The 27493-nt window shown below is 40.4% G+C and overlaps 1 protein-coding gene across 2 annotated transcripts in view; it reads left to right on the top strand.

Annotated features, from left to right (window-relative positions):
- Nucleotides 1-26064, top strand: part of GRM3 (glutamate receptor, metabotropic 3) — a 198471-nt gene extending 172407 nt beyond the window's left edge. The window contains exons 4-7 of one of the 2 annotated variants that reach the window (XM_006777142.2): nucleotides 622-1688; nucleotides 12422-12596; nucleotides 17007-17075; nucleotides 25511-26064. In XM_006777142.2, the coding sequence (XP_006777205.1) occupies nucleotides 622-1688; nucleotides 12422-12596; nucleotides 17007-17075; nucleotides 25511-25584 (1385 nt within the window). In that variant the 3' untranslated portion in view covers nucleotides 25585-26064. The remainder of the gene's footprint in view (nucleotides 1-621; nucleotides 1689-12421; nucleotides 12597-17006; nucleotides 17076-25510) is intronic. The other variant, XM_006777143.2, reaches the window with a different exon arrangement.
- Nucleotides 26065-27493: the final 1429 nt, after the last annotated feature.

Raw genomic sequence — 27493 nt, 5'->3', positions numbered from 1 at the left:
AGTCAGAATGTATATACTCCAACCTGTGAAAATATTAACACTGAAGGATTTCAGGTAGATTTTCTGTTTTTCCTGTTGAACCATTTAAACTGTTTAAAATAAGCATACAATACATACATAGTGAAAATTTTTTTTCATTTTGAGGAAGAAAAATTCTATTAATTGTATATTTTCACGAAAATAAATTAAGTGGCTATCTATAAATAAATATGCAATAAGGATGAGATACAAAGTTTTATCCAATTCCTACTGTGAAATCTTTCAAGAAATGAATATTTACACACCACAGAGACTATGACCACATGTTTGCCAGTTCTCCTGTTACACAATAAGCTCCTTTGAAGGCTGGCTCTGTATTATATTCCTGATTATCACTGGCCCTTGGCATGCAGGAGGCACTGAGGAATGTTCAGTGAATGAATTTATGAATACATGAGTATTCTAGTAGCTTTTAATGTGTAAATTCAATGGTAATTGTTACATTATTTCAGCTCTGGAAGCCCTATTCCCTGTTATTTCAGTTTTGCTAAGTATATGACAAAGTAATTGACTGATCACACCTAAGACACCTAAACAGTGTTCCTTCTCTTTTCTTTGTTTCTTTCACTTTACATGTCACAGCTCCGTTCAACCCAAACCAAGGTGCAGATAGCATTGTCAAGTTTGACGCTTTTGGAGATGGAATGGGACGGTACAACGTGTTCAATTTTCAGTACGTGGGTGACAAGTATTCCTACTTGAAGGTTGGTCACTGGGCAGAATCCTTATCGCTGGATGTCGACTCTATCCATTGGTCCCGGAACTCAGTCCCCACTTCCCAGTGCAGTGACCCCTGTGCCCCCAATGAAATGAAGAATATGCAACCAGGGGATGTCTGCTGCTGGATCTGCATCCCCTGCGAGCCCTACGAATACCTGGCTGATGAGTTTACCTGTACGGATTGCGGCCTTGGGCAGTGGCCCACTGCAGACCTATCTGGCTGCTTTGACCTTCCTGAGGACTACATCAGGTGGGAAGATGCCTGGGCCATTGGTCCAGTCACCATCGCCTGCCTGGGTTTTGCGTGCACATGCATGGTTGTGACTGTTTTTATCAAGCACAACAACACACCCTTGGTCAAAGCATCAGGCCGAGAGCTCTGCTACATCTTATTGTTTGGAGTTGGTCTCTCCTATTGCATGACATTCTTCTACATTGCCAAGCCGTCCCCAGTTATCTGTGCATTGCGCCGCCTGGGACTTGGGACCTCCTTCGCCATCTGCTACTCAGCCCTGCTGACCAAAACAAACTGCATCGCCCGCATCTTCGATGGGGTAAAGAATGGCGCTCAGAGGCCAAAGTTCATCAGCCCAAGTTCTCAGGTTTTCATCTGCCTGGGTCTGATCCTGGTGCAAATTGTGGTGGTGTCTGTGTGGCTCATCCTGGAGGCTCCGGGCACCAGGCGGTACACCCTTCCAGAGAAGCGGGAAACAGTCATCTTAAAGTGCAATGTCAGAGATTCCAGCATGTTGATCTCACTTACCTACGACGTGGTCCTGGTGATCTTATGCACTGTGTACGCCTTCAAAACGCGGAAGTGCCCAGAAAATTTCAATGAAGCCAAGTTCATTGGTTTCACCATGTACACCACCTGCATCATCTGGCTGGCCTTCCTCCCTATATTTTATGTGACATCAAGTGATTACAGAGTAAGTCTTTCAGTGGTTTCTTCTTTTCCTTCTTCTTTTATCCTGCCAATGCTTTGCTATGTAAGATTTCAAATAGGCTCCTTTTATTTCATCTCAGCAATCAGGTAGGTAATTACAAATGCCATGATGAACCGCCATATTATACATGGAAATCAATTCACTATGTTTTAAAAGTATTTCATCAGGGCCTACTATGTGCAAAGCATTGGGCTAGGCACAGAGGGGAAGATAATGTAAATCATGGTCATTCAAGCAATTTATAAACAAGTGGGAGAAAATGTACTACACAGTCACACATACCTCTAAAACTTTTAATTAAATTTCGAAAGTGAATGATAAGCAAATAAGTCTTAAACCATTAAAAGCCTAATGAGAGTACTTCAAATTAGACACAGGAGGACCTGGCTACCACAGAGCGATATATATATACATATCCAAGTAACCTAATTAAGTCATTATTCATATAGTCTTTAGTAATATATAGTTCAAATTTCTGGGCTTCTATATCATCATCTCTTCTGAAAGAAATAGTTCATCATTCCACCATAATTTCTCAAACTGTTGAAACCATCCATCAGTAGCTTTTGCATTTATAATTCTGATTTTAATATCTTCCAATGAGTGAATATATAAATCTTTTTTCTCTTGTGGCAATTGGATTTCATTCTCTATATTTCTTAAATTGTCACAGATGAAAGTTTTCCAGAGGCATAATGGTTCCCTTGTTATGCCATGATTTCACAAAATGAAGTGCCTCTGTAGGCTGTAATAGTCCCCAAATCTTCTGTTCATCAGCAATTCCTACATTATCAAAATCTTGGATATTGCAGCTCAATAAAAGACAGAGCTATTTAAAGGATGGGATCAAGAGACTGGCAATATTATGGTACCTAGTCCATTTAATTATTCATAGCCATGTGACTAAAACCTATGGACTACTTTCAAGAAAGAGCAAGAAAATAAAGACCACATATTCAATGCTGGGTTAATGGTCAGGGCTTCTAAGACTACCTGTTTAAAAAATTAGAAAATCTGTCCAAAAGGAAAACATCAGAATTGATAAAGCAAAATTAAAGGTCATATTATATAAACCACATGGCAGTTTGAAGCTTTAGAGGGTGGGGATTTAAATAGAGAATCATAGTTAATATATTTTAATGCCCCCATTTTTATTTCTTTTTATTTTTTGCCTTCATGTACACATTCACTCCTCTAGATCTGTAAGGATTTTTATTTTAAGTTCTTAGGAAACTATCCTTAGCATATGTGATTTTGGGAATTGGGACTATAATATACTTACAATGTTAATTATTTTATCCTGGATGTATGAAACTTTATTCTCAAAATCTAATTAAAAACAGAGCAGAATACACTATTAAAAATAAACAAATAGCATTATAAAAATTTAATTTTATTGAGTGAATTAGCATTTATTTCTATAACACACAAAAATATGATTTTTCCCCTTTACCATAATAGCAATATATATCAACCGACTCAACAGAATTAGCTGAAGATACCAGAGGTTTCACCACATGGGCAGAAGTCCTTAGGCAAATGGGGCAAAAGTTATTGGTTTGAGAGTGTTTTAAGGTCCTAATTAATGCATCCAATCACAGTGAGATCATCTTAGATCTCAGGTACTCCTTGCAAATAATGCCAATCCTAAATTTACAGAAGAAATCAAAGGTAGACTGGAGGATCCAACACATTGGCTTTCAAATTAGACTCCACATTGAATCGATTGGGTAGCTTTGGGGAAAAAAATGCTACCTGGGACACAACCCCAGAGATTCTGGTTTAGTTGGCCTAATCCGTGACCCAGACATCAGAATCTTTCAAAGCTCCCCAAGTGACTCTCATTGCAACCAAGACTGAAAAACACTACTCTAATGAATCACATGTTCTTCTTCTTTAAAATATATATATATTGATTTCAGAGAGGAAGGGAGAGGGAGAGAGAGATAGAAACATCAATGATGAGAGAGAATCATTGATCAGCTGCCTCCTGCTGCCTCCTCCAGGGACCCTTCAGTCCGCAGACTGGCCCTCTATCCACTGAGCCAAACTGGCTAGGGCACATGTTCTTGTTGCCCAGATAGCTTTAGTTTGGCCTGCACTCTTTTGAAATACTTAGAAAATTGAGAAATTTTATGTAAATATCCACAATCCTGGCTTCTCTTATCAAAGTAAAACATGTGGGCTCAAATTCCTACATGCAACAGTTAGTCAGAATGGAGTGGTGCCTATGCCTCTAGACAGGATGCTCTCATTCCTATTGTCCTCACTCCCACCAATCCCTGAATTCTTATTCCCAGCTCTCTTCCCTTATGAATCTGCATGGACCCTATAAGCATCAGAACTTGGGACCCTTGTTCTAGAAATTGCAGAACAAGACTGAGATTTAAAATTTCCCAGAGCGAAACCATGTGGCTCAGATAGAATCAGCAGCATTAGAAAAGTACCTAATAATTTAAAGGCAGCTACAATGAATTTGGACATCAGTCTGCAGGGTTTATGACTCAGTACTTTGCCACCCATTGTGAGTTATAAATAAATATAAAACATGATTCCAACCTTCAAAAATCTCATATCCCAGCTGAGGAAAAAAATAACTAGCATGAAAGACTTCAGGATTAACACAGAAGAGTTTATAATTACATTGGTGATATAATCTCTTAAATGTCTATGAGTTTCAAAAAAGAGTTAGATCAGTAAGAGCTTGGTCTTTCCTGGACTATTCCTTGAAGAGGTGCGATTTCACCCTGTACCTTGGTGAGAAAGTGCAATGACGATAGTTGGAGAATAGAGGGAATATTCTTGAGGCGAGACAGAAATGAACCAAGCAGGACACAGCAATATTGGTCATATTCAAGTGGAATATGGCTTAGGGGGTAGGTGGTGTCTAGTGAGAAACGAATGGAAATTAGCAACATGGTCAGATTATACGAGGCAGAGGAATTCATTTAAATAGTGTTTAAGGACTTTGAGTTCTCGCAATTTTCTAAATTTTCTTTTCTTTTGGTTGGGTTGTTTGCTCAGGCAAAAGGTGACATGATGTAAAAAGTAAGAGGAATGGACCTTTCCTGATGGACTCTGAGAGCTCTCTCTGTGAGATGCTTTGCATACATGAGCCTACGATCCTCATTAGCACCCTGGAAAGCAAATGTTATTATCCACTGAAAAGATTAATAAACAGACTCAGAGGATAATTAATTTCCCAGGTGGCACAGTTAGGAAATAGAACATGTTTTTCAGACCCAAATGCATGCCTTCCACATTATACCACAAGCTTGTCAATCCTTAATAGGGAGGCTGGATTTGAAAGAGCAGAGCCTAGAACAACCAAAACTAATTGGAGGTATTACAGGCATCCAAACAAAGCAAGTAAAAAGTTGGGTAAAAATATGAAAATTCAAAGGATCTTTGAGAAATATCCAGGCCATCTCCTTCTCCTTCTGTACTACAATAAAACCATTCCAGAGAGTGTGAGAATCAAACTGAGCCGTCAAGGATCCAATACATAGTATAAATGGTGCAAATAAAAACGAGACCATGTTAGGTAGAAAGTTTACCCATAAAGGAATTCATTAATGGTAACTACTGAGTGTTTTGTTCACTTATGTCTTCCAAATATATTTGAGCACTTACTATGGGCCTTGGAGATACAAGCTATCAACATAGGCAAGTCCCTCCTCTCTTTAACTTATAGTCTAGGGGAGGAAGAGAGAGAGAGTAAAGAATGAATGAATGAAAGTGCAGGATAACTTATGCAGGGGTAAGTGTTATGATGGAAGGAAGAGTAGCTATGCTACCTCAGAGTTTCTCCAACTTAATGTGCATATAACTCACCTGGGGATCTTGAACAAATAAGAAAGGATGGGGCCCAGAGTCTGAATTTCTAGCAAGCTCCCAGGTGATGGAGATGCTGCTAGATGAGGGACCATCCTTTGAGTATCCAGACGTTGCATTGTTATTGGGGTTGGGACCACTGAGAACTTTACCTACAGTTGGTAGAGTCTTCAGAGGTGGTTCCAGAATTTTGACAAGGCTCAAATACTTACAGAGAAATTCTGATTTTCCCATGTTGACTATTTTGAAGATTTAAAAACATATATATTGAATCTCAAATTCTTTTAAAAAATATTTGCCACCCCTACTAGTGTCTATTTCATAATACTCCACTGGAGGATGGGAAAGAGCCAAGCATGGGAATTCTATGTGCTAGACAGAAGAAATAGCAAGTACAACCACTTCTAGGCAAAAATGTCTTAAAAGAGAAAAGTATGTATGGCCCCACTTTAATAAGCAAATAGAAGAGTGATTTTATAAGAGATGTAGGCAGGGAGCTAGATCATGTTGGACTTCATAGGCTATCACAAAAAGCACAGATTTTATTCTATATGAAAAAAGAAACCATTGAAATATTTTAAGAAGAATAGTTTAATATCTCACATTTTAGGGGGAAAATCAAGTTGCTAAAGACATGGATATGACAGAAATCAAAGGCAGGAGTGGGGAGACTGGTTAGGTGGCTGTAGTAGGTGCTCCAGTCAGAGTTGATGGTAGGATGTTAACAATGGAGAGAGAACCTGCCAAGAATGGTGAAGGTTTTCTACCCATCTTGCCACCTAACAAGCTAGCCTGCCACAGTTTCAGGGATGCTGGGACAAAACTGGTAACTCCTGATTCACAAAGGACTTTATTACTCACAGCCAACACTGTAACCAAAGTGTCAGCACTTAGTAGGTTCACCAAGTCCCAATTTCTACTAGCAATGCAAAGTGGGCTAGATGACACCTGCATAGGCAGTGATCAGAAGAGGGCCAGTATTACTAATTATTCTTTTTTGCCTTAAGATTAAATATGTCACAGCACAGCCCGGTGACTGATCCTGCCCTTATTGAAATGCCGGTGCTGTCTTCATCATGGGTTTTTAGTGTGAAGTCTTATTTTTTAAAAATATTGCAATAAAATATTTGTCTTGATTACTGAGTTTTTGGTACCCCCTTAAATCTGCATCTCAAGCCAGTGCCTCACTTGTCATTCTAGCCACAGTACTACCTTTCCCCTAACAGCTCTGGGTAGAATGGTGACTTGTTTGTCACTAACAGAGCATAAAAATCGGCGTTCTCCCCTGCCCAGCATACTGGGGCTGGTGTGTATGGACTTCAGCCACCCTTGGGGAATGGGGAGACCGTGGCCCTATCCTTTAGCATATGGAGTATGGAGGAACCAGGCAGTATGGAAGGAGAGAGCAGCCCTGTGCCAATAAGCAAGGCACATGGGCTTTCAGACTTAAGCAGAGACTAATTTCTCATGGCTCAACCAAATGAAGGTTTGGTGTTTCTAAGCATCCGCAACCCTAAACTGGATGGCAAGATCACCATTAGTGTTACTATTCATCTCCATTCTGAGGACTCCTTGACTCAGAAGTCAGAGCCGGATGCTTTCTGCCTGGGCACATGCTTTGCGCATTTCAGCTAACTTGGCCTTGACTTGCACAGCAGCAACTTTCTGGAAGGAGTCCATCTTAATCCAGGGCATTGGCTGTCTCCTCCTGATAACATACTTTAAGGTCTTACCTAGTTTAATGTAAGGGCTAGGGAAGTTCACCTGTGCTGCAGCTGAATGCAAGGATTTACCTACATTTCTCTGCGTCCGTTTCTCAGTCTTTAGTGCAGCACTCTGTCAGTATTTTAAACCTAATCCAGGTCAGTAAGAGTTCAAATATTAGTGAATGCAATATCTGTGCCTTCTGAGCATTTTTTTTCATCATCTCAGAGAAATCTCACAGACAGCACTGAAGCTTCTTTTTTTGCAGTCAGGTTCTGCTACAAAATAAAACAACTGAGACCTTGTCATCTTGCAATGGATCTAAATTTGGCATGAGAGACCTCGGTGCAATGGATCTAAATTTGGCTTGAGAGATCTCAGCGGGGGACAAGCACTGAGAGAGCTCAACTGCTGTCATTCTTCCTTAATAAGCACGATGCACCCTGCCCCGTCATGTTCCAAAGGGAACCAGCCAAAGTTCAAACAATTCACCTGGTTTCTGCCTCTCTGAAGGGCCCTCTTTTCATGCTCAGTGTAGGTGTATGTCTCTGCACCTTTTATGTGAAAGGAAGCACAACTCTCTGCCCACTGGGAAAAATTTTAGTACTAGTTATTAGCATTGGGCAGACCTGAATCAGACTGGAAATTCACCCCACTCTGCTCCCACCCCCAGAGGAAAGTGAGCAACAATACAGCACAAGTCCAGCTAACCCTATCTGAATCTACCTCTGTTACTCAGCCCGCAGCTCCCTTCCCAAGTCTTCCTCATTAATAGGCAATAAGGTGAATCACTATTTATTGAATAGGTGATTACTATTCAATTTGGCCCATATACTTGCTACTGATTCCCAGGGACTTTTCTCAAATCCTATTCATCAGCCCATAAGGCCCTCATACTTCATCTTTGAAAAAACTATTCCAGTCTCATTGCCAAAACTGTCAAAGACTGCAGAGTCTGAGATTCTACTATACTTACAAGGTAACATGTTAGCCTGACACAGTTTTGTTGATGCTGCCAAAAAAAGCTTTGTGACTCAAAGCAATAACAACAGCCAGGGTGTCAGCACTGGCTATGGTTTCCTGAGTTCCACTTCCCCAGGCCATGCAGACTGGGCAGGGTTATGGCTGCACAGTCAGTGGTTGCATTACAAGGAAGGAACTGGGACATTAGGAAATCTGGATATTTTATAAGGGACTAGAGGCCCGGTGCAGGAATTCGTGCACTGGTGGGGGCCTGGCCTGTGCCCTCTCACAATCTGGGACCCCTTGGGGATGTCAGAATGCTGGTTTTGGCCCGAGCCCCGCAGACCAGGCCAAGGGACCCCACTGGTGCACAAATTCATGCACCAGGCCTCTAGTATGCATATAAGATCTTTGGTTAATCTCTTCCCGCCCTCCCCACTTCCCCTGTCCCTCTGAGATTCATCAGTCTGTTCCATGTTTCCATGCCTATGTGTTGAGCATCTGCCCCCTGGTGGCCAGTGTGCATCATAGCTACCGGTCGAACGGTCCAACAACCAGTTGCTTAGGCTTTTTTATATATATAGATGATATGCTGGCTCTTTGCTCCACAGGTAGACCCTGAATTTTCTAAGGCTATTTGCTGTACAAATATCCTTGAAAAGAAAGTTCTAGCCGAAACCGGTTTGGCTCAGTGGATAGAGCGTCGGCCTGCGGACTGAAAGGTCCCAGGTTCGATTCCGGTCAAGGGCATGTACCTGGGTTGCGCGCACTTCACCAGTAGGGGGTGTGCAGGAGGCAGCTGATCGATGTTTCTCTCTCATCGATGTTTCTAACTATCTCTCTCCTTTCCTCTCTGTAAAAAATCAATAAAATATGTTTTTAAAAAAAAGAAAGTTCTAAACAAAGAGAGTAGGGTCTCTTCTTGAAAGACATGTAGAAGCACAAGAGAACATAAAGAAATATCTTCTGAAAAAAACAACAGAACTTGCTGTTGGATTGGATGTGTGGGCGTAAAGGAAATGGCAAAATCAAGGATGACTCCCAGGTTTTTGGTTTGTACATTGGAAGCCAGTTACTTGAATGGAGATACTTGGGGGAATGGATCAAGTTTTTCTTGCAGATCAATTCTGATATGTCTATTATATATCCAAAACAATATGCCAAGATGGAAGTTAGATCCATAAGTCTGGATGCCCAGAAGAAAGGTTGAACCTGGTAATAAATACCTAAACATCACCAACATAGGAGGTACTTAAGCCATGGAAATGGATGAGAAGGTGAAGAGGGGAGTCCAAAACTGGGGTATAGGACACTCCCGCACTTAAAGTTCAGGTAGGAGAGAAAAATTCAAGACAAATAAGACAAGGACCAGTCAGTGAGGGAAGGATGTACCCAGGAAACCAAAAAGAAGGAAGAGATTAACCAACTCAAGTGTTGCTAGGAGTTTGAGGAAGGTGAAAACAGAGCAGCCTCGGGTATACAAAGAGACAGAACACAGAATTATACATAAATACAGGCTTTTCCTAGTGTGACTTACTGAAAAAAATTGGACAACTAAAACTATAAGGCTAATACCTAGCCTTTGTAAAAATATTAAAAGATGTCAGATTTAAAACAGGTATATTGAATTATTTTGCTGCATAAACTAGGACCAAAATGCAATTTTTCCATTAGTATTTTCTGAGAGCAATCATTAGCCCTGCATGAAGTCCAATGGACACATTCAAACACTAGTATCACCATATGGAGTACCATTTTGGTGCTGGAGATGGAGCAATGAATGAAAGAATTAGAACCATGGTAGGCCTATGAATGTTTGTGCTCTTAGGAATCATTTGGTCCTACTATCATTTTCAGTAGAAATTTTAAATGCCTAGTTCTATATAATTATCAAAACCATATCTTAACTTACCATTAAATCTCATTTCTCCTGAGGTCTGGTCTGCCTTGGGCTGAGAGCCTCCAGTGGTTGGCTTCTCCTTTCTCCTGCTCACACTCCCCAATCCACCAGTCGCTATTTCCCTCTCAGCCCTGGTTAAAGAGGAACAAGGGAGAAGTAGGACAGTTCTTATGTGGCTGGATGGCTCTATGATCTCTAAGTCCACGGTAGTTAAAGACACGTCCTCAGAATACCTGGGAGATGATTAAAGGGTGTTTTCATGTGATCTCCAGAAGTCTCCCACCGGCCCTTCCCTCCTGCAGAACCTCGAGTGAGCTGGCTGGCAATTCTCTATTCTGAGTTTCCTCTTGTGGCTCCTGGCTCAGCCCCAGGACACCCAGCTATACATGTGCCCCTCCAGCTTCTCTCTGTGAAGACTCCAGGCTGTTCCATGTGAGCAAGGCTACACATGGTGACTCTTTATAGCATGGCCTGTCTTGTCCATGCATTCCACTCACAAATCCTTTGCTGTGATAAATTTGTAAAGGACTATTTCAGTACAGTAGCAGTGTCTGTGCTCTGCCACAGAGTAATTAGCCTCTGCTCACCTTCTAGGTTTCCATGACAGGAATCAGGCCCCATGCCAGGGCATTCTCCTCCTGCAGAAAACCTCAACCCTTCTGTGAATGGCCAGCGAAGCACTGCTCTCTAGAATTTAAGTGAGGAGAGAGGCACAGCCCTCTAAGGGATTGGAGGGTACAGGACACACAGCACAGCTTTTTCCAGGATATTCTTCTCATGAAAGCCTCTTTTCTTCTCTCCTTGTAATGTCTTAATGTGTATCGGGAGCTTCAAAGTTATAGAAATGCTTGAAACTTAGCACATTTGAATTCATTTCACCCTTACTGTGATATCTGTTCTCTCTCGTATTGGCTCCAAAGTCAAAACCAAGGCAGGAAGAGTGCAGTTCTAATATAATATTATACATATATGTAAAAAAACAAATCATGCCAGGAATTGAACTCACGGTAAATAACACAGGTATTATTTATCAAGGCTTTTACATCATGGAATTAGACGGTGGATTCTTTTCTGAAGAGCTGACAAAAGAGAAAAGAGCTCGCAATTTGGGGCCAAGTTGGAGGTCACTGGACTAGTTAAGGGAGACGAGTGCTTTAAGATACTAAGAATGGATTATGTTTGCATCCTTTAAAGTAAAACTAGAGTCTGAAGAATTATGCTACAAATGTAACCTGGGTTTTTTTCTTTATTAAAACAGAATGAAGCCTTCTAAAAGTATGTGGCTTCTCCAGTTAATTATTCAGTATTCGGCTTTCTTTTATTAAAGAAGAAAGTTGGAAACTTTAAGTCATAAGGAATTATGCTATCCGATAATAGCATTGTCTGGAGGGGGGGGAGGGGAGGAATGAAAAAGAAATCTAAAATTACTCCAGGATTTACCATAGCTACTCTGAGTAGAAACTTAAATAAGAAATAATTAATTTCTATTTTTCAGTATAAAAACTGATAAAATATGTAGAATCTAGTTTGGGATTTTTCAAAAACCCTATGGAAGCTAAAGCCAGAACAAATGATGAAATCAGAGAAGATGAAGAAGGAGAGCATGAAAAGAAGAGATGCTAAAACCTAGTTCTGAGGTATATTTTCAGGGGAAGCAAAGAGGGAGAAAGTGAAAATCATCTGTCAAGGATGGGCATATAGAAGCCTAGAGAACAAAAAATTGAACAGGGAGTGCATGATGTATCAAAATTCCAGAGAGATGCCAGTGAAGTAATTAAAAGAATAGGTACCTTGGAAGAAAGGTGACAGTGTCCCCCAATATTGACTAGGAAAGCCACTAACTAATAGAGGTAAGAGAGAGGTAGAAAAATGCAAAAGGCCCATATTTGTTCCTAATATAGTGAAGCTTAAAATAAGTCAAGCTGATTGACACCATCAGCAAGCTGGGCAGTTTATCATTGACTATTGGAATTTTTACTATTTAAGATCCTGAAGTCAGTGATCCTGCAGAAATATCTTTATACATATATAAAGGAAAAACAAGCAAGACATGAAAATCCATGTGAAGTCTTGGCAAGCATTCAGAAGCACCTAACACAAATAGTGTGTGCTTACAAATCCTAAGCAATGTTTCCATGAACATCTCAAACTTGGAAGATTTAATATATTTATATTTATATGGTTTGTCTATAATAAGAACAGAACTGTGGATGATTCGAGATTTTTAAATTTGGTCTTTTTTCAGTGCTCTTTTTAGTTGGCCCCTTGATTGAATTTACAGCCAGACGCTTAACCAGGCAACTTATTCTTATAGGTGCAGACGACAACCATGTGCATATCCGTTAGCCTAAGCGGCTTCGTGGTCCTGGGCTGTTTGTTTGCACCCAAGGTGCACATCGTGCTGTTCCAACCCCAGAAGAATGTGGTCACACACAGGCTGCACCTCAACAGGTTCAGTGTCAGTGGAACTGGGACCACATATTCTCAGTGTAAGTATGGAACTCACCCCTTCATACACAGCACTATAGTAGGGAGCAGGCTGGGAGGGGAAGCAATGGATAGGAACCGACAGCACATGTCTGTCCCCATGAACAATCTCAATTCAATTATAATAAGTACTGGTTCAATGGCTGGGTGCCAGGTGCTGTGCTAGGTGCTATGGATCCAGAAGAGTGTAAGTTCCTGTTTTGGCAGTACACACAATCCAGCAGGGAAGACAGATATTACATCTGTAGCTGCAAGTAGGATTTTTGACCATGTTGTGGAGTCAGTGAGCCTGGTTTTGAGTCCTGACTGCCACCAGTTCAGTAGGCAACCTTTATTGCTCCCTATCTCAGTTTACTCATTGTCCTAGAGTAAGAACTAGATTGTCCTGAACTAGATTGGTGCTCTGTAAAGTATGTCCTGTGTCACATAAATGAAGTTGCTTCATGAAAAATTAAAAGAGGAAGATAAACAATCAAATAAGAGGGAAAACGCTGCATCCTAAATGTACCCTTGGAAGTTCAAAGTACCTCTGTTAACCTGAGTATGTTAAAGGCTTTGAGAATCTCTACAGCAAGGAAGCCTTTTAATGTTGTTATTTACGGAGTTTCTTAAAAGTATTTGATAATAGTTAAACCAACTAACCTCCCATGGGACACACCTTAGAAAATGCTGGAATCGATTTTCCTCTATTTCAATGATGATGTTTCTTCAGCTGAGAACTAGCTGAGAAGGGAGTTTGAACGGAAGGTTTACCAGGATAACTCTCCAGTCCAAACTTCTCTCCAACTGACCTGCAAATATCTGAAACACTGTCCTTAGAGAATCATTTGCTTAATTCTTTAGCATCCTCTAAAGCACAAATGTACCCAAAGGGGATCGCCTTTTAAGTCATTTTCAGCTCATCTATGATATAAAGTAGGAGACATTCACCGACAGAAGGATGAAGAGGAAGAAGGAGTGGAGTCCAGAGAGGAGGAAGGAGGACTGGAGTGACAGAGACAAATGACTACTTCACAGTTTTGCCTCAAGTCAATTAGAAAGGATATTTCAAAATAGCTCAGCATCACAGAGTGAGCAATCGCATTAGTGCCCCAGTTTCTCCAAGAAAGTATACAATTGACCAGGGCAGCCCTTCCCCCAGCAAACAAAGGGAAAACCAATGGCTGATAACACATATTCAGTGATGCCCTGCATACAGCACTCTGTGGCTGAGAGCTGCAATAGGGGTGGAGACGTTACTCTCTTTTCAGCTACATTTCTTGGTACCACATGATTGAGTCCCAGAACATGATAAAACTTGTGAAGTAATTTTCTTTGGATATTAGAGAAACCTGCTTATGTCTTGAGCAAACAAGAAAGAACTGACAACAATTAACAATAACAACACCTCACAGGAACTGTCATCTATTGAGTGTTTTCTATGTGCTGAGCATTGCGTTAAATACTTCATACGTGTGCTTGTGTACTGTATCTCATAACACACTCACAACTCTTTGAGATAAATAAACTTACCCAGAGTCACCCATATGGAAAGTGGCAGAACCAGAATTTAAAGTCAGTTTCTCTGATTTCAAAGCCAGTGCACCAAATTGCTGTATCATGCTACTTCACCTAGAATACAAGCTGGGAAAGTTCCTATGAGGCTAGGCACTTGGTAGGCTCTACAGGGAGAATGAAAGGAAGGTTACCTGAAACTGTATAGCAAGACTCAAGCCTGGTAAAAATAATCTTGTTGCTAGCTCAGAGCTCTTGGTCATTATTTGAGCAATTTAACAAAGTCCATAAATCTCCCACAGACATGGTTCAAAATCTCATACATCCAAACCTCAATTAATTTTGAAATGGTAGCATTTTGTGGTACATACCCCAGGAATTAATAAATCCTTGAAGGGATAACAAGGGAACTTTGCCCAATCGAGTCTCTCTTCATGATTTCAGAAATATTCACATACACTCAAACAATGAACTTTGACTGTAATGGACTGAAGCTTTACTCAGTATGTGAATCTGCTAGTAGCCCAATTAATATTTCAGGTGGGCATCGACCTAGACCAACATTTTATGACTGTATTGTTACTCAATAAAATTTTAAATAAATCTTTATTTTTAAAAGTCTAAATTTAGACCTCAATTTTAGCAACTTTCCTCTAATTAATACAAATTAGTGAAGTGATATTAAAGTAACAAGGGAAGTATTTATGTGATAGCTCTAGACTTCTCAAAGTACTGAGTAATTTATCTCTTATTTGTAATTTTATATCTTTGAATCAAAATAGTTTTCTATTTATGGGCTCATTTTGTCCCATGAGTACTAGATATCAGAGTTATATTTTACAGGTGAAGAAATAAAGAATAGACGTTACACGCAAAGATATAAAATGATTCACGAGTTGACACTGGCTTTCCACACTTGTGATTGAAACTTTCCCATTTTAATAATTTGGAACTGTTTTCATTAAATTCATTCATTAAATGTTTGGGTACCTTCTATACACCAGACATTTCTAAACACCTGTGAATGACAGTGGTGAACCCTTGGTCCCGTGATGCTGTAGAATGTAACCCATTAATGGGTCATGAAATGTATTCAGTATATTTGACCAGCATTTTATTAAAGAGAATAGAATAAATCTCCTAGAGTACATTATTATATGTAAAAAGAGTAAGTAGTATTTCAGGACATTTGCTCCAGAGTTTACGGATGTGTACCAGGTCCAAGTAAAAACACTTATTGCTGTGAATTGCAGGCAAAGAAGTATGAAAGCCACTGGTCTTTGAGATCTAGTTCTGCGTATGAACATGTTACTGACCAGCTGTGATGAATCTTTCAGCAACTGATTTAATATCTCAATGCCTGTTTCCTCCACTGCATATCCAGCACAACTTATACCCATTTCCCTTCTAAATACTGGGAAGTAAGTTGTTTTATAAATCAATAAAAATCTTTAAACTTCTCTAAATTCATTAGGTAAAGCATATGTTTTATTAGGTTGTACTGGCAATTATTATGCAGGCATTTTATTGTGTTAACTTATTGTTACCAATATTGCTGCTGGTTGTTTAACTCCCTCCAGAGGTAAAAATCATCCCCCCCCTCCACACACACACACAATAGTTATCTATTCTCACAGAGAAAACAGCCCCCAAATTTAGTGATTTATAACAACCCTTTTATTGTGACTCATGATTCTGTGGGTCAGGAATTCAGGCGAGACTTGGCTGAGCAGTTATTATGCTCCATGAGGCCTTGACTGGAGTCCTGCAGTATCACCTCAGACTGCACTGATCTGCAGGGTCCACAGCGGTTTCACTCTGACGCCTGGCGCTTTGGCGGGATGCCTCACCACGTGGGATTATAGAGAGGATGACAGTGCCTGCCCAGATTCAAGGGGTCCCCACCTCTCAAAGAATTTGTGGCCAGTTTTGTCATGAAACACTCTCCAAGTCCTAAATTAATCAGTACTGCCCTCTTACCAGAGATTACAGCAACATGATACACCTAGCCTGAACGTGTAGTCGTATTAATTCCCAGTTAATTCTCTGGCAAGAGAGTAGCAGAAATACCACATGACCTTGGAGCCTAGGTGCGCTCTCTGAAAACCCCTAAGGTGGTTGATAGCAGAAAGAGTATTGGTATTGGATTTTTAAAGCTGAGCAGTAGCTCCAGGGAGATGGCAAAGCATGACCAAACTCAGAAGCAGGCATGAAAGAAAGAGCGTGCTTAAGGCCATCTCAGAAAACTCACCATTTGAAAAATATTTGAATACTGCTAGGTGTAAAAAATACCAATTTTACTTGTGTGCTATTAACAATACACAGTGGGAGTCAGAATAATAAATATAAAGGAAACATTAACTTTTCTCCATTAAGTATACCTTTGGGCCAATAATTCCCAATATTTGTGTGCAAAAAAGGACAACTCTTTGAAGTAGAGATTCTCAAGCCCCACCCATAGCTATTCTGATTCATGTGGTCTGGAGCAAAAGACACCCCTGCTGGTTCAATGGAAGTGATCCAAGGAGTGCATTTTGAGAACCTCAGTCTACACTATCCTATCTACTTTATCCACTGGTATCGGTGCAGAGCTGGGAGGGCCTCTTAGATGACCCTCAAAAAGGATACAGGCACGGGTTCGGAGAGGGAGAGGTATCCGTGATGCCAATGGCCACTTCCCTGTGCAGTTTTTTCTCCAGCTCTCTCCAGAACCCCCCAGAGAAGGCATCTATGTCACAGAATCACCTGGCCACTCAGAAAACATTTAGTGAAACTGGGAATGCTCTTTTCAAGACCAGTACTCAGAGACCCAAAAGTCCTAACTCATGCTTGTCTGCTGCTCTCACACCCACTCACATAAGCAAACTTTCTTTGTATTTGGATGAGAAAGAAAAGAGATCATTCTTTATTTTGTTCAGCAATAGAAGCAAAGGGGCTTGCAGGAGCTGTTTCCCACAGACAGGCAATCAAGAAGGGATGCTGCGAATGTAAGTAGAACTGCATTAATTTTGAAGGTAAAAGCTGGGTGTGCATGTGAAGTTACGCAGCATAAAACCCCTATAGGACTCAAGCAGGTCAGAATGTCGTTGTCACTAATATGGGTTTGCATTGGCATAGCCTGGGGAGAGAGAGGTGAGAAATGGAGTGTGCCCGATCATCTTCAGAGCCATTATGTGCACAGACTTTCTCCTACGGGGATGTGTGTGTCTCTTGCTCATGGTGATCATTCCAATACATGCATGTCATTACCATTAAGTTCAGCTAAGAGGCTTCTGCTGTAATGCTGCCCAGGTTTGAGTCCCTGAGGAGCCATGGGCATGTGGAGATTGATTTCCTCTGCCAAAACCTTGTGCAGAAGGGCACTTGTCTAGGGGGCAATGTGTGAACTGCTCAATTAATAGAATGATTCTTTATTACAAAGCGTTTTCACATTATAAGAAGGAGTCAGTAGTATAGAAAGGTCAAGTGAACAGTCTTTTAGTCAGGCACAGCACATTTTCCCACAGAGCTATCGCAGCAGAAAGCAAGCAGCTGAGGACACGCTTTGCACAAATCAATGGCCAAAGCTTTGAAGATACCCCAATTAGGAGAGGGCAAGCCATTTTCAAGTTCAAATATGATTTTTTATAACAGAATAAAGTAGCAGGCAACATTCAAATTTCTTCTCTATAGTGCAAGTCCAGAAAAGCAGCATAGTCCCCTTTACAGGTCAGGGAGTCCCAGAATGACACCATGTGCTCCATGGCCAGGCAAATTAGCAAGTTATTATGCAACACAGACTGAATGATGGTCTCCCTGCTGTAGGCATAGGGATGTTATAGACGTAAATCCTCAGTGGCTAATGCATGAGAAACCTGGAGTATTTGGCAAGTTAAGCCATCTGCTTCCAGGCCAAATATATCTACAGCATCCAAATCTAAAAGACGTCAATCCATTTTCCCTCTGGGAAGGCACGTCCACAGCTTTCCTGGGAATCTCATTCCATTCCTTTTCATGCCTTCCTCACTGAGGATGGGAGAATAGAGAGCTGTAATAGATAACCCTACATATATTAGCAGATGGATGTTTAATACCTCTCCTGTGTTCTATTTAACATTTCCATTTGTCTCACGACTGCTCTTTTGCAACCTTGAAATAATTTTCTCTTTACCTCTAATATTTTGCTGGTTTTCCCCAAGCAAATGTAGCCCACCTTCCTTAATAACAGTGACCAGAGGCTAGATCTGGAAGAGATGCTATGGGTCATTTATTCTAATAACCACATTTCTAGATGAGGAAACCAAGGCCCTATCTATTAGATACACTCAGGAATTTGATAACTGAAGTCAGAGATGAAACTCTCAAAAGCTGCTATGTGGTTCCTCTGGCCTCTCTGGATTTCCCGCCTCAGCTCAGTTACAAAACTCATGGCAGAGACCATTAGGACAATAAGAATCTTAGCATCTGAAAATTCAAATATTTTAGTAAAGCTTTTCCTTCAGTGACACATGTAACAGCATCTTGTTCTCTAGCATGAGTGTAGACTTTTATTCCTCTCCAAAGCCCATGCCAGGGCGTTCAGTGACATAAATCATGCCCATCTGAGACCCAAGGGTCCCTTACCCAGCTGCACAGAGAAGGTGTGGTTCTCCAGAGGGGCTACCCACAAAGCTGCTTGGAAAATGAGATTTGATTTTTAAAAAACAAAGGAATATTGTTGATGGTGACCGGCTAAATGTATATACCAAAAATATAATTTCTTTCGCTTAAATAGTTCTTTAAAAGCAAGTATCACTTTCTTGAGCTAAATTACATTGTACATTTTCCATTCTGTCCCATATATTTGAAAGTAACATAAACTCAGTAGCTCAAAGGGGGTTCCTAAACCAGAGTTCAATATTGTATGAGACACCTATAGTCATATAGTCATATATATTTCCATGTAACCCCAAATTCATTAATGCCTTTGGGAACATGGTACCATGATCAGAACTATGAAGATATGCTAATTAAAAAGGAATTATGCATATAATCAAATACTGCCCATATACTGACTTTAGATTATGAATATCTGAAAGCAAGCAGTGTCTAGTATCAGTTTATGCTACACTATTTCTCCTTCCTACTCCCTTTTCATAGTAAGTGAAACTCTCTGAATAACGCCAAAAAAGGGAGATACCTATGTACTTATACCACAAAATCCCTATCATATGAAAAAAATTTTTAAACATCTTCCCTACCTGGAGTTAATTCAGAGACTTTAGGAAAGGGACCCTTAACAGGTAAATATGGGGGAAAAAATGATGGATAATTCACTCATTCATTCAAGAAACTTTTGGACCTAGGCACAGCTCTAAGCTTACATTCACAGTGCTTTACATTCTAACAGGCAAGAGTAGGCACAGTCAGACAAACCAATAATACGTATTGTTATCAGCTGCTAAGTGAAGTGCAAAAAATATGGGGCATAGACAAATAAGGTGTCCTGGGGTTAAAGAGAGTTACTTTTTTTATAGGGTGGCCAGGCAAGTTCTCTGTAAACAGGCCAGATTTGAGCCGAGACATGAAGGAAATGCAAGAAGGGAAGCATGTCCATCCATATCTGGGGGAAAGACATTCCAGGCAGAGGGAACGGCAAAAGTAGAGTTCTAAAGTGCAAGTACACCACAGAGGCAAATGTGGCTAGAGGGAAATGAAATAAGGGTGAAAGTGAGAGGAGATAAGGACAGAGAGGAAGCAGACCGTGTACGACTTTGGAGGCCATAGTAAGGACTTTTATTTCTCTATTGAAATAACTGGGAAAATAAACAAGGGTTTCATCAGAAGTGAACTGACCTGAAAGGCACCATTTTCATCATTTTAGCGGTAGGGGCAGAATATAAGACAGGGAGCAGCAGAGACATCATGCAGGAAGTATTATATACTCCAGATGTTGGTGGCTTAAGTCAGGGCGGTAGCAACGAAAGCTAATAAAGTGTTCAGCTGCTGTATGGACTTTGAAGGTGAAGCTAACAAGATTAGCTCCACTAGATAAGAGGACTAGAGGCTGAACGTTATTTTATTAGAGTTTAACACTTTTGGCTTCAGAGTTTGATCCCTAGGTATAGTGGCACATTATAGTTTATATTAGGTATTGGAGCCTCAGGGCAAGTTTTTTATTCCTTCCTGAAAACACATTGAGATAGAAAAGAGGAGAAACCAGAGATGCTGGGCAACTAAGAGTAGGTAAGAAAAATGCAAAAAAATTGTTAAGTCCTTTCAATTACAAGTTACTTGTGTCCAGCGTGGGTTTGTGCTTCTTGAGGGAGGGAGGTGAGAATAAAAGAACATGATTAGAAAGAAAGCATGACAGTGTGAAGTGGCAACAACGAATTGAGGGATTTAGTTGAAGATCAGTGGAATTTCTGTTGAAAAGGCGATTAAGTCACATCATGGGTTATAAAAAAGGTACATGCCAAATTTTCTCTTTCCATGAATCTTGTCTCACAAGAAATGAATCACTGAATGAAGAAGTCTTTGCATTTAACTCCTAACTCCACATTTAGGTCTGTAGATTTTTTTTCTTCCACATCATAGGAATATAATTTCCTCTTAACCCCTTCCCCAACAATTTTTTTTGTTAAAAACGTTTCTTTTTCAGACTAATTTTTTTATTTTGGTTCTCTATAGTATTTTTGATGCTGGTTATGAAAACAGTTTGTAACTCGTCTTCCTATAAACCATACTTTTTACCATATTTTCTTAGTATACTCGTCGACGACTGAAAAAGAACATTTTGTGAAAACGAGTATACACGTTTCTGCCGGGGAAGGGGTTAAAGCCACTGTTAACAGCTTAAGATCATTACCCTGAGAATCTAGCCCACATTTCTTAACAATGGATTTTGTCTTCCACAGCAAAATCTCTGACACATAGCAAGGCTACCAAACCAGGGACTAGTAGTGTCATCACTGCCCAAATATTAACATATATTAATCAGCAGATGAACTTCTGGAATGGGACCAAGGGGCCCTAGCACAAGCAAAATTAAGGCAATGAATAAGAAAACAGGTTCACTGATGAAGCAGGAAGATAAGGCAACAAACAGCTGGTAGAAGTTGGCTTCTATGACCACAGCATTAAAATATCTAAACAAGCTGACATACTAGGGGAAAAAAATTGGGTCACTAGGAACAAGGAAATGGAACAGATGGGAACAAACTGGTGGAATGTCTCTGTCTCAATGTTTGTTTACTTTTTTTCCAAGTCTGATATATTACACAATTACCGTAACACACTGATTCCCAGGAACCAAGTCTCAGCCACTGGATTGACTAACACTGGCATCCATAAGAATCTATTAAATAAATATGTTTAGCATTGATTGAGGGCTTAATTCCCTGAAAAAATACGACCATTTTCTCCAAAGCCTGGCCTGCACAAGCATTACTGGTGGAAGAGAAATGAATTTCACAGTGGAGACAAAACTGCCACTTGGCTGCTCCAATGCTTTCCAAAGTTTGAGAAGCAAAATATGCTTTTTGATGGGTGCAAATTGCCCTTTTGTGATCAATGGTGGCACTTCTTCAGCTATCTTCAGTTTTCAACTTGATTAGTAAAAAGTAGCACCTTAGCCTAGAGTAACTAATCCCCACTCCCAGAAAAGCTAAAAATAAGCTTGCAGCCTCTTTATTTCTGACAGTAAGGATGATTATAGAAATCTGCTTAACCGCACTTAAGAATATGGGCTTAACTTACACCATTAAAAATCTCATGAGAATTTCATTAGAATAATAGCAAAAGCTCACCACAAACACACACATAGTACTGGGCTCTTACACATCTTTTACTACCTGGGGGAATATTAAAGAGACTAATATGGGAGACATATGTGAAATATTAATGAAAGACAAAGTAACTGAGATACTAGACTCATAAAAGAGTAATTTCCTCTACTATATTCAGCAGCATGTACAAAAATGAGATTTTTTTTTACATAATAAAAGACACTGGCAAAAGCTACAGATGAAACAGTAAAAGAGAAGCAGGGAAATGCAAGTTACAATTCCCTTTAATACACTAAAATGTGCTTAGGGAAGAAACAGCTGCAGAAAGAGTTTGGGGAGTGTTTTTGCTGTTATTACTCTTTGTAAGAAAACCTTGAGTTTATATTATCTTCCTCTCAAAGAGTTTAGACATTGTAACATAGGCCGTTCCCTTTAATGTCCCTGTGAAGCAGGTAGATGATTCAGTTATTTTGTGAACTCTCATAATGATGTCCCCGGGATGTCTAGTAGAAGGTTATTTGAAACTATAACTTAAGGATGTTCCATGCAATTACCTTTGTAGCCCCTCTATGTGTTGCTTACCTAGTCAAAATACACCCAATTTTAAAATGTTAGAATGCGGTGAGCAAGCAGATTCTAAGAGCACACTTAAGAACAGCAGTGCAAGTTCCACAATAGTACCGGGCATAGCACAGTAGGTTTCTCATACAGTCTTTAAAAATCCAGGAAGAGAAGGTATTAGACTAGTCCAAGACAGACGGGGCATTAGCATACCAGTCCCTGGGTCTCCTAGACCCGCCCCCATTACACTTCATACCTCTTCAATCTCTGAAAATGAAAACCCTTCACAGAAGTAATAAAACTTGATCCTGGAAAAGATGAAGAGATTAGTCAAAATGTCAAAGGCAGCATGCCTGCGAGAGGATGCTGACCGCCTGGGCCACTTTGCAAGGGTGGCTGATGGGCAATGCCACCATGTGGCTTAGGAAGCACAAAGGCCTACCTGTCCCCACACAAGGCTGCCCGCAGGCCTCACCTTTGCTGGTCATTTCTTCAGGTTAAAAGGTTATTTCCTTCTTGAAACTTCCGTTGGTTCCCACCTTCTTTGAAATGCAATCATTTAATCAATCATTCAGAAAATATGTATAGAGAGTGTATTCTGTGATCAGCAATAGCGATAAAATCATGAAAAAGACAAGCAGAGCTCCCTGTGTAGTTTCTAGTCAAGAGTATAAGATACTAATAAAATAAAAAAAAAGCAAGACAAAATCAGTTTTAGAATTGAGTAATGTGACAGAGGGTAACTGGTCGGCTACTTTAAATTAGATGGCCTGATGATAACCTTTTTCAGGAGGTGACATTTCAGATGTGGATGACAAGGAGGAGCCAGGCATGTGATTAAGAGAAGTAAAAACATTATTGCAGAGGCAACAGCTACTTGCAAAGACCTGCAGCTGAGAAACAGATACACTCTATTTGAGGACAAAAGCAAAAAAAGGGGGGGGGGCATAGAATTGGGAGAATACAGAGAGGCATGGGAATCACCGTGGGATTTATAAGCCAGAGTAAGGAGAGCACAGAGGGAAGCCACTGGAGGTGTGTAGTCATTTTTAAATGACTTATTCTCACTGCTGTATAGATAATCTATTACAGGAAAGCCCGAGTGGAAACAGAGATACCAGTGGTGCAGCTAGTGCAGTCGCCAAGAGTAAAATATTGCTGGATTGGCCCAGGGTGGTAGATGCAAAGCTAGAAGTAGTTGGATGTGGAGACAGAGATGACTGGACCTGGTTTCAGGCTTGGTGTAGGGGGAGGGATAAAGAGGGAAGGGGGCATCATGTTAGACTTCTGGTTTGGGTAATTGGCTGGATCCTGAGACTCTTCACTGAGGAAATGAAAACTAAACAGGGACAAGTTAAGGAATCAAGAGTTATGCTTTGGCACTTGATTTTGAAATATCTATTAAGCATCCACATGGAAATGTCGAGTAGACAGTTGGATACAAAGAACCTGCAGAAAGAGCACATATTAAATGGCCAGACGTGCTCTCCTAAGTGGCCAGTGAACTGTGGTTTGATCTTCACCTTGTTCTTTCTCCTACCTGACCTAACTTTGATGAAGCTAGAATTAGATAAAGTATATAAAGAAACCCTGCAAAGAATAAAGCGAAGCCCTCACATTTGGAATTATCATCACTATCACTATCCATCAAGTACTTATCTGGCACACATTGTGTTAAAATGTCTTTGTTGTAGATGTTTCAGGAAATGTAGGTTATGCCATTCCCCACCCCCCAAAGATATTATAGCTTTTAGGGGGCTCATATTATAGAGAAAACTGAAGGTCATCTTAAAACTGATAAAAGGGAAGCATCTCTAAAAGAGTTAGCATGTCACAGGACTCCGCTGTGACCTTACGCAGCCACACAGACCTGACTTCACAGATTTCCTCACCTACCTCGCCAAGTAATCATTGCAAAATTAAGAGGTTGTAGCTTCCCTGGTGGTGGGCCTGTTGAAAGACTTCAGTGCCACAAATATGGCTAATGCTCCTCCACTGAATGCCATGTAATCTCAGATTTCATAATTAGTTTCTCCTTCATGTCTAATGAAATTCCAATGACAAATGCAATTTTATAGAGCAAGACTATGTCCACTATCAGGCATGAACACTTTAGCATGACATTTGTGTGTCTGATTAATAACTGAGAGATGTGCCCTTAAGGAATGGGACAGCTGACTGGGCTTGGTCAGGTAGCCAAGGAGATCAGCTCCTTCTAGGCAGAGCATGTCCAGATGGAAGGGACATAAACAGCTCTGAAAGGTAATGTAGAATTATCTCTGATTCTCTTGGCTACATAGTTTCATTCCACGAAGAAAGGGGCTCCTTGCTTTTGTGCTCATTCAGGAAAAAAAAAAAAAAAAGTACATTAAGGGTGAAATAGAGCTTAGCTATAGCTAGATTTCTCATAAAAACAAAACTTAAAACAAGAGCTATGAACTGTATCTTGAAAAACTAAGTGTCATAAAAAGAAAGAACATGTTAGACTCACACCGTGACACCGTTTGTCACTATTGTCATTAACAAGCACATCATCCCTTTGAAATATCTTCCTTTCGGAGAACTATTATGAAACTGAAGTTCTCGGGACACCAGCCCTTGTTATGGTTTTCATTGAGGTTACCCACTTGAACAACGAGAATATAGCAAACCATTCTCTCAGGCAGAGGAGTTCACAGACGACCCATGGAACTATGTAAGAGCCATCCCTGCCCAGAGAGAACAAAATTAATTAAGGTATTGAAAATCATAATTAATTTAACAATCTTGAAGAAAATTGCAGTGAGCTTTCAATTTTGCACATAGTGTCGGAACCAGTTTATAGATTACCAAAGCTAATTTTAAACCCACAAGTGGCTTCTTTCAGCAATGATAATGCTGATAAACTCTCTTCAAGACGTACGACATTGAGGGAGGTATTTACCAGGATGAAAACTGATTTGCAGCAGAACGCATTTAGAAAGCTGACCTACCACAGTATGAAATCATTGAGCATTTTCCAAAGCCAAGTTAGAATTCGTTTCCAACTTAGTAATGAGTGCCTGGTATTCTTTGTGCCATTCCCTATGCTGCCCACTTGCCTAACACTGAAATTCCTCTCCTGCTTTGTTTTCCAGCCTCTGCAAGCACGTATGTCCCAGCAGTGTGCAACGGGCGTGAAGTCCTCGACTCCACCACCTCATCTCTGTGATTGTGAATTGCGGTTCAGTTCTCGTGTTTTTAGACTGTTAGACTCAAGTGCTCACGTGCAGCTCCAGACTATGGAAACAGAGCAAAAGAACAACCCTAGTACCTTTTTTTAGAAACAGTACAATAAATTATTTTTGAGGACTGTACAGTATATAGTGATGTGCTAGAACTTTTTAGGCTGATTTTCATGCCCCTGTTATTAACGATTCCCCAGAACATGGAAATAACCATTGTTTACAGAGCTGAGTATTGGTGACAGGGTCTGACAGGGTCCGTCTATTAAAAACTATGGTGGCAATATTAGGTAACTTTTTTCCTATAAAGTTTTTGTAGGTTCTTGTTGTAACTAATTTAGGATGCGTTTCTATGTTGTATATTCAAATTACATTATGTGTAACAGATTGTTTTTCTCAGCACAAAATAAAAAGCATCTGTATTAATGTCAAGCTACTGAGAATAAAACCATCACGGTTTTCCAGCATGGTGGATAGTGGTCTGTTCTTTATAAGTCACTCCAAGTAACTTGCATATCTTGACTTCAGACCATTTCTACTTTTATAATTAATATATATTATTGATTTTTTACAAAAAGGAAGGGAGAGGGACAGAGAGTTAGAAACATCGATGAGAGAGAAACATCAATCAGCTGCCTCCTGCACACTCCCTACTGGGGATGTGCTCGCAACCAAGGTACATGCCCGACAGAGGAACCACAATGGGTTCTTAAACTGGAATGGAGGGCTGGAACAAAAGCATGGGTGGAGTGTTTGTGTGAACTAATATAAATTCAAAATAAACATCATTATATAAAAGGGTATGGTATTTTTCTTTTAGTTTTATTCATTTCAAACGGGCCGGATCCGGCCCACGGGCCGTAGTTTGCCCACAGCTGACTGAGCCAAACCGGTTAGGGCCATTTGTACTTTTAATGTTGGAAGAAACTGTCTAATATCACTTCTCTTCACATCTATACAGTTTGAACACAAACTGTTACACTAGAGGGTTGCGAGTAGAGCTGTACTTCTTCACCGATCACAATGGTTAGAAAATATCTGGCCATTTCAGTGGCCAGATGACAAGACACATCTTGGTTTCTTTGAGCCACGCCTGTACTGCAGCCCAGAATCTACTCAAATAGGGCTCCAAGGCAAGAAGGGGCGGCACCCTATATTCTGAATGCAGAGAAGCGACCTTCATAAGTAGGAAGGAGACTGGGAAAGCACCCTGTCATTTCATTGGAAAATCACTCTCACCATTCATAGCTGAGTCAGGCAATAAAAATGCAGGACGTATTATTTCCCAATGCTTTTCCTAAGTCCCAGTAACAATGCTTAGGCACACAGGCTTGTCCCTAAACTTGACTATTTTACTAACCTAAATAAAGAGCAAATGGGGAAAGTATGGATAAGCTAAAACTGGCTTGTTCTTACCTATTTCTCCTTGTAAGCCTTTTAGCCACGGATCATTTATTACCGTAGAAAAATATACTAAGAACCCAACTACCTGTCAGGTCCTGTGCCAGGTGCCAAGGATAGAAATACATTAGCTTTCTGCAACTAAATAACAACTTACCACAAGCTGAGTGGCTAAAAACAACAGAAATTCATCCTCTCAGTGGAGGGAGACAATTTATCCTCTTGGTGGAGGGAAAGTAAAAGGGGGCATCTGTAATACTTTCAACAATAAAGTTAAATTTAAAAAATAAGTTTATTCTCTCACAGTTCTGGAGGCCAGAAGTCCAAAATCAAAGCACTGGCAGGGTCCCATCCCTTCAGAAGCTCGAGGGCAGGATCCAGTCCACGCCTCTCCTAGCTTCCGGTGGTTGCAGCTTCCTTGGCTTGTGGCCTCCGTCTTTACATTGCCTTCTCTGTCTGTTTTCTCTTCCATTTGTCTCTAACAAGGTCACTTGT

Source organism: Myotis davidii, unplaced genomic scaffold, assembly GCF_000327345.1.
Source record: "Myotis davidii unplaced genomic scaffold, ASM32734v1 scaffold49, whole genome shotgun sequence".
Classification (NCBI taxonomy): domain Eukaryota; kingdom Metazoa; phylum Chordata; class Mammalia; order Chiroptera; family Vespertilionidae; genus Myotis; species Myotis davidii.
Note: the sequence above shows the minus strand (reverse complement) of the source record. Positions and strands in the feature narration are given on the sequence as shown.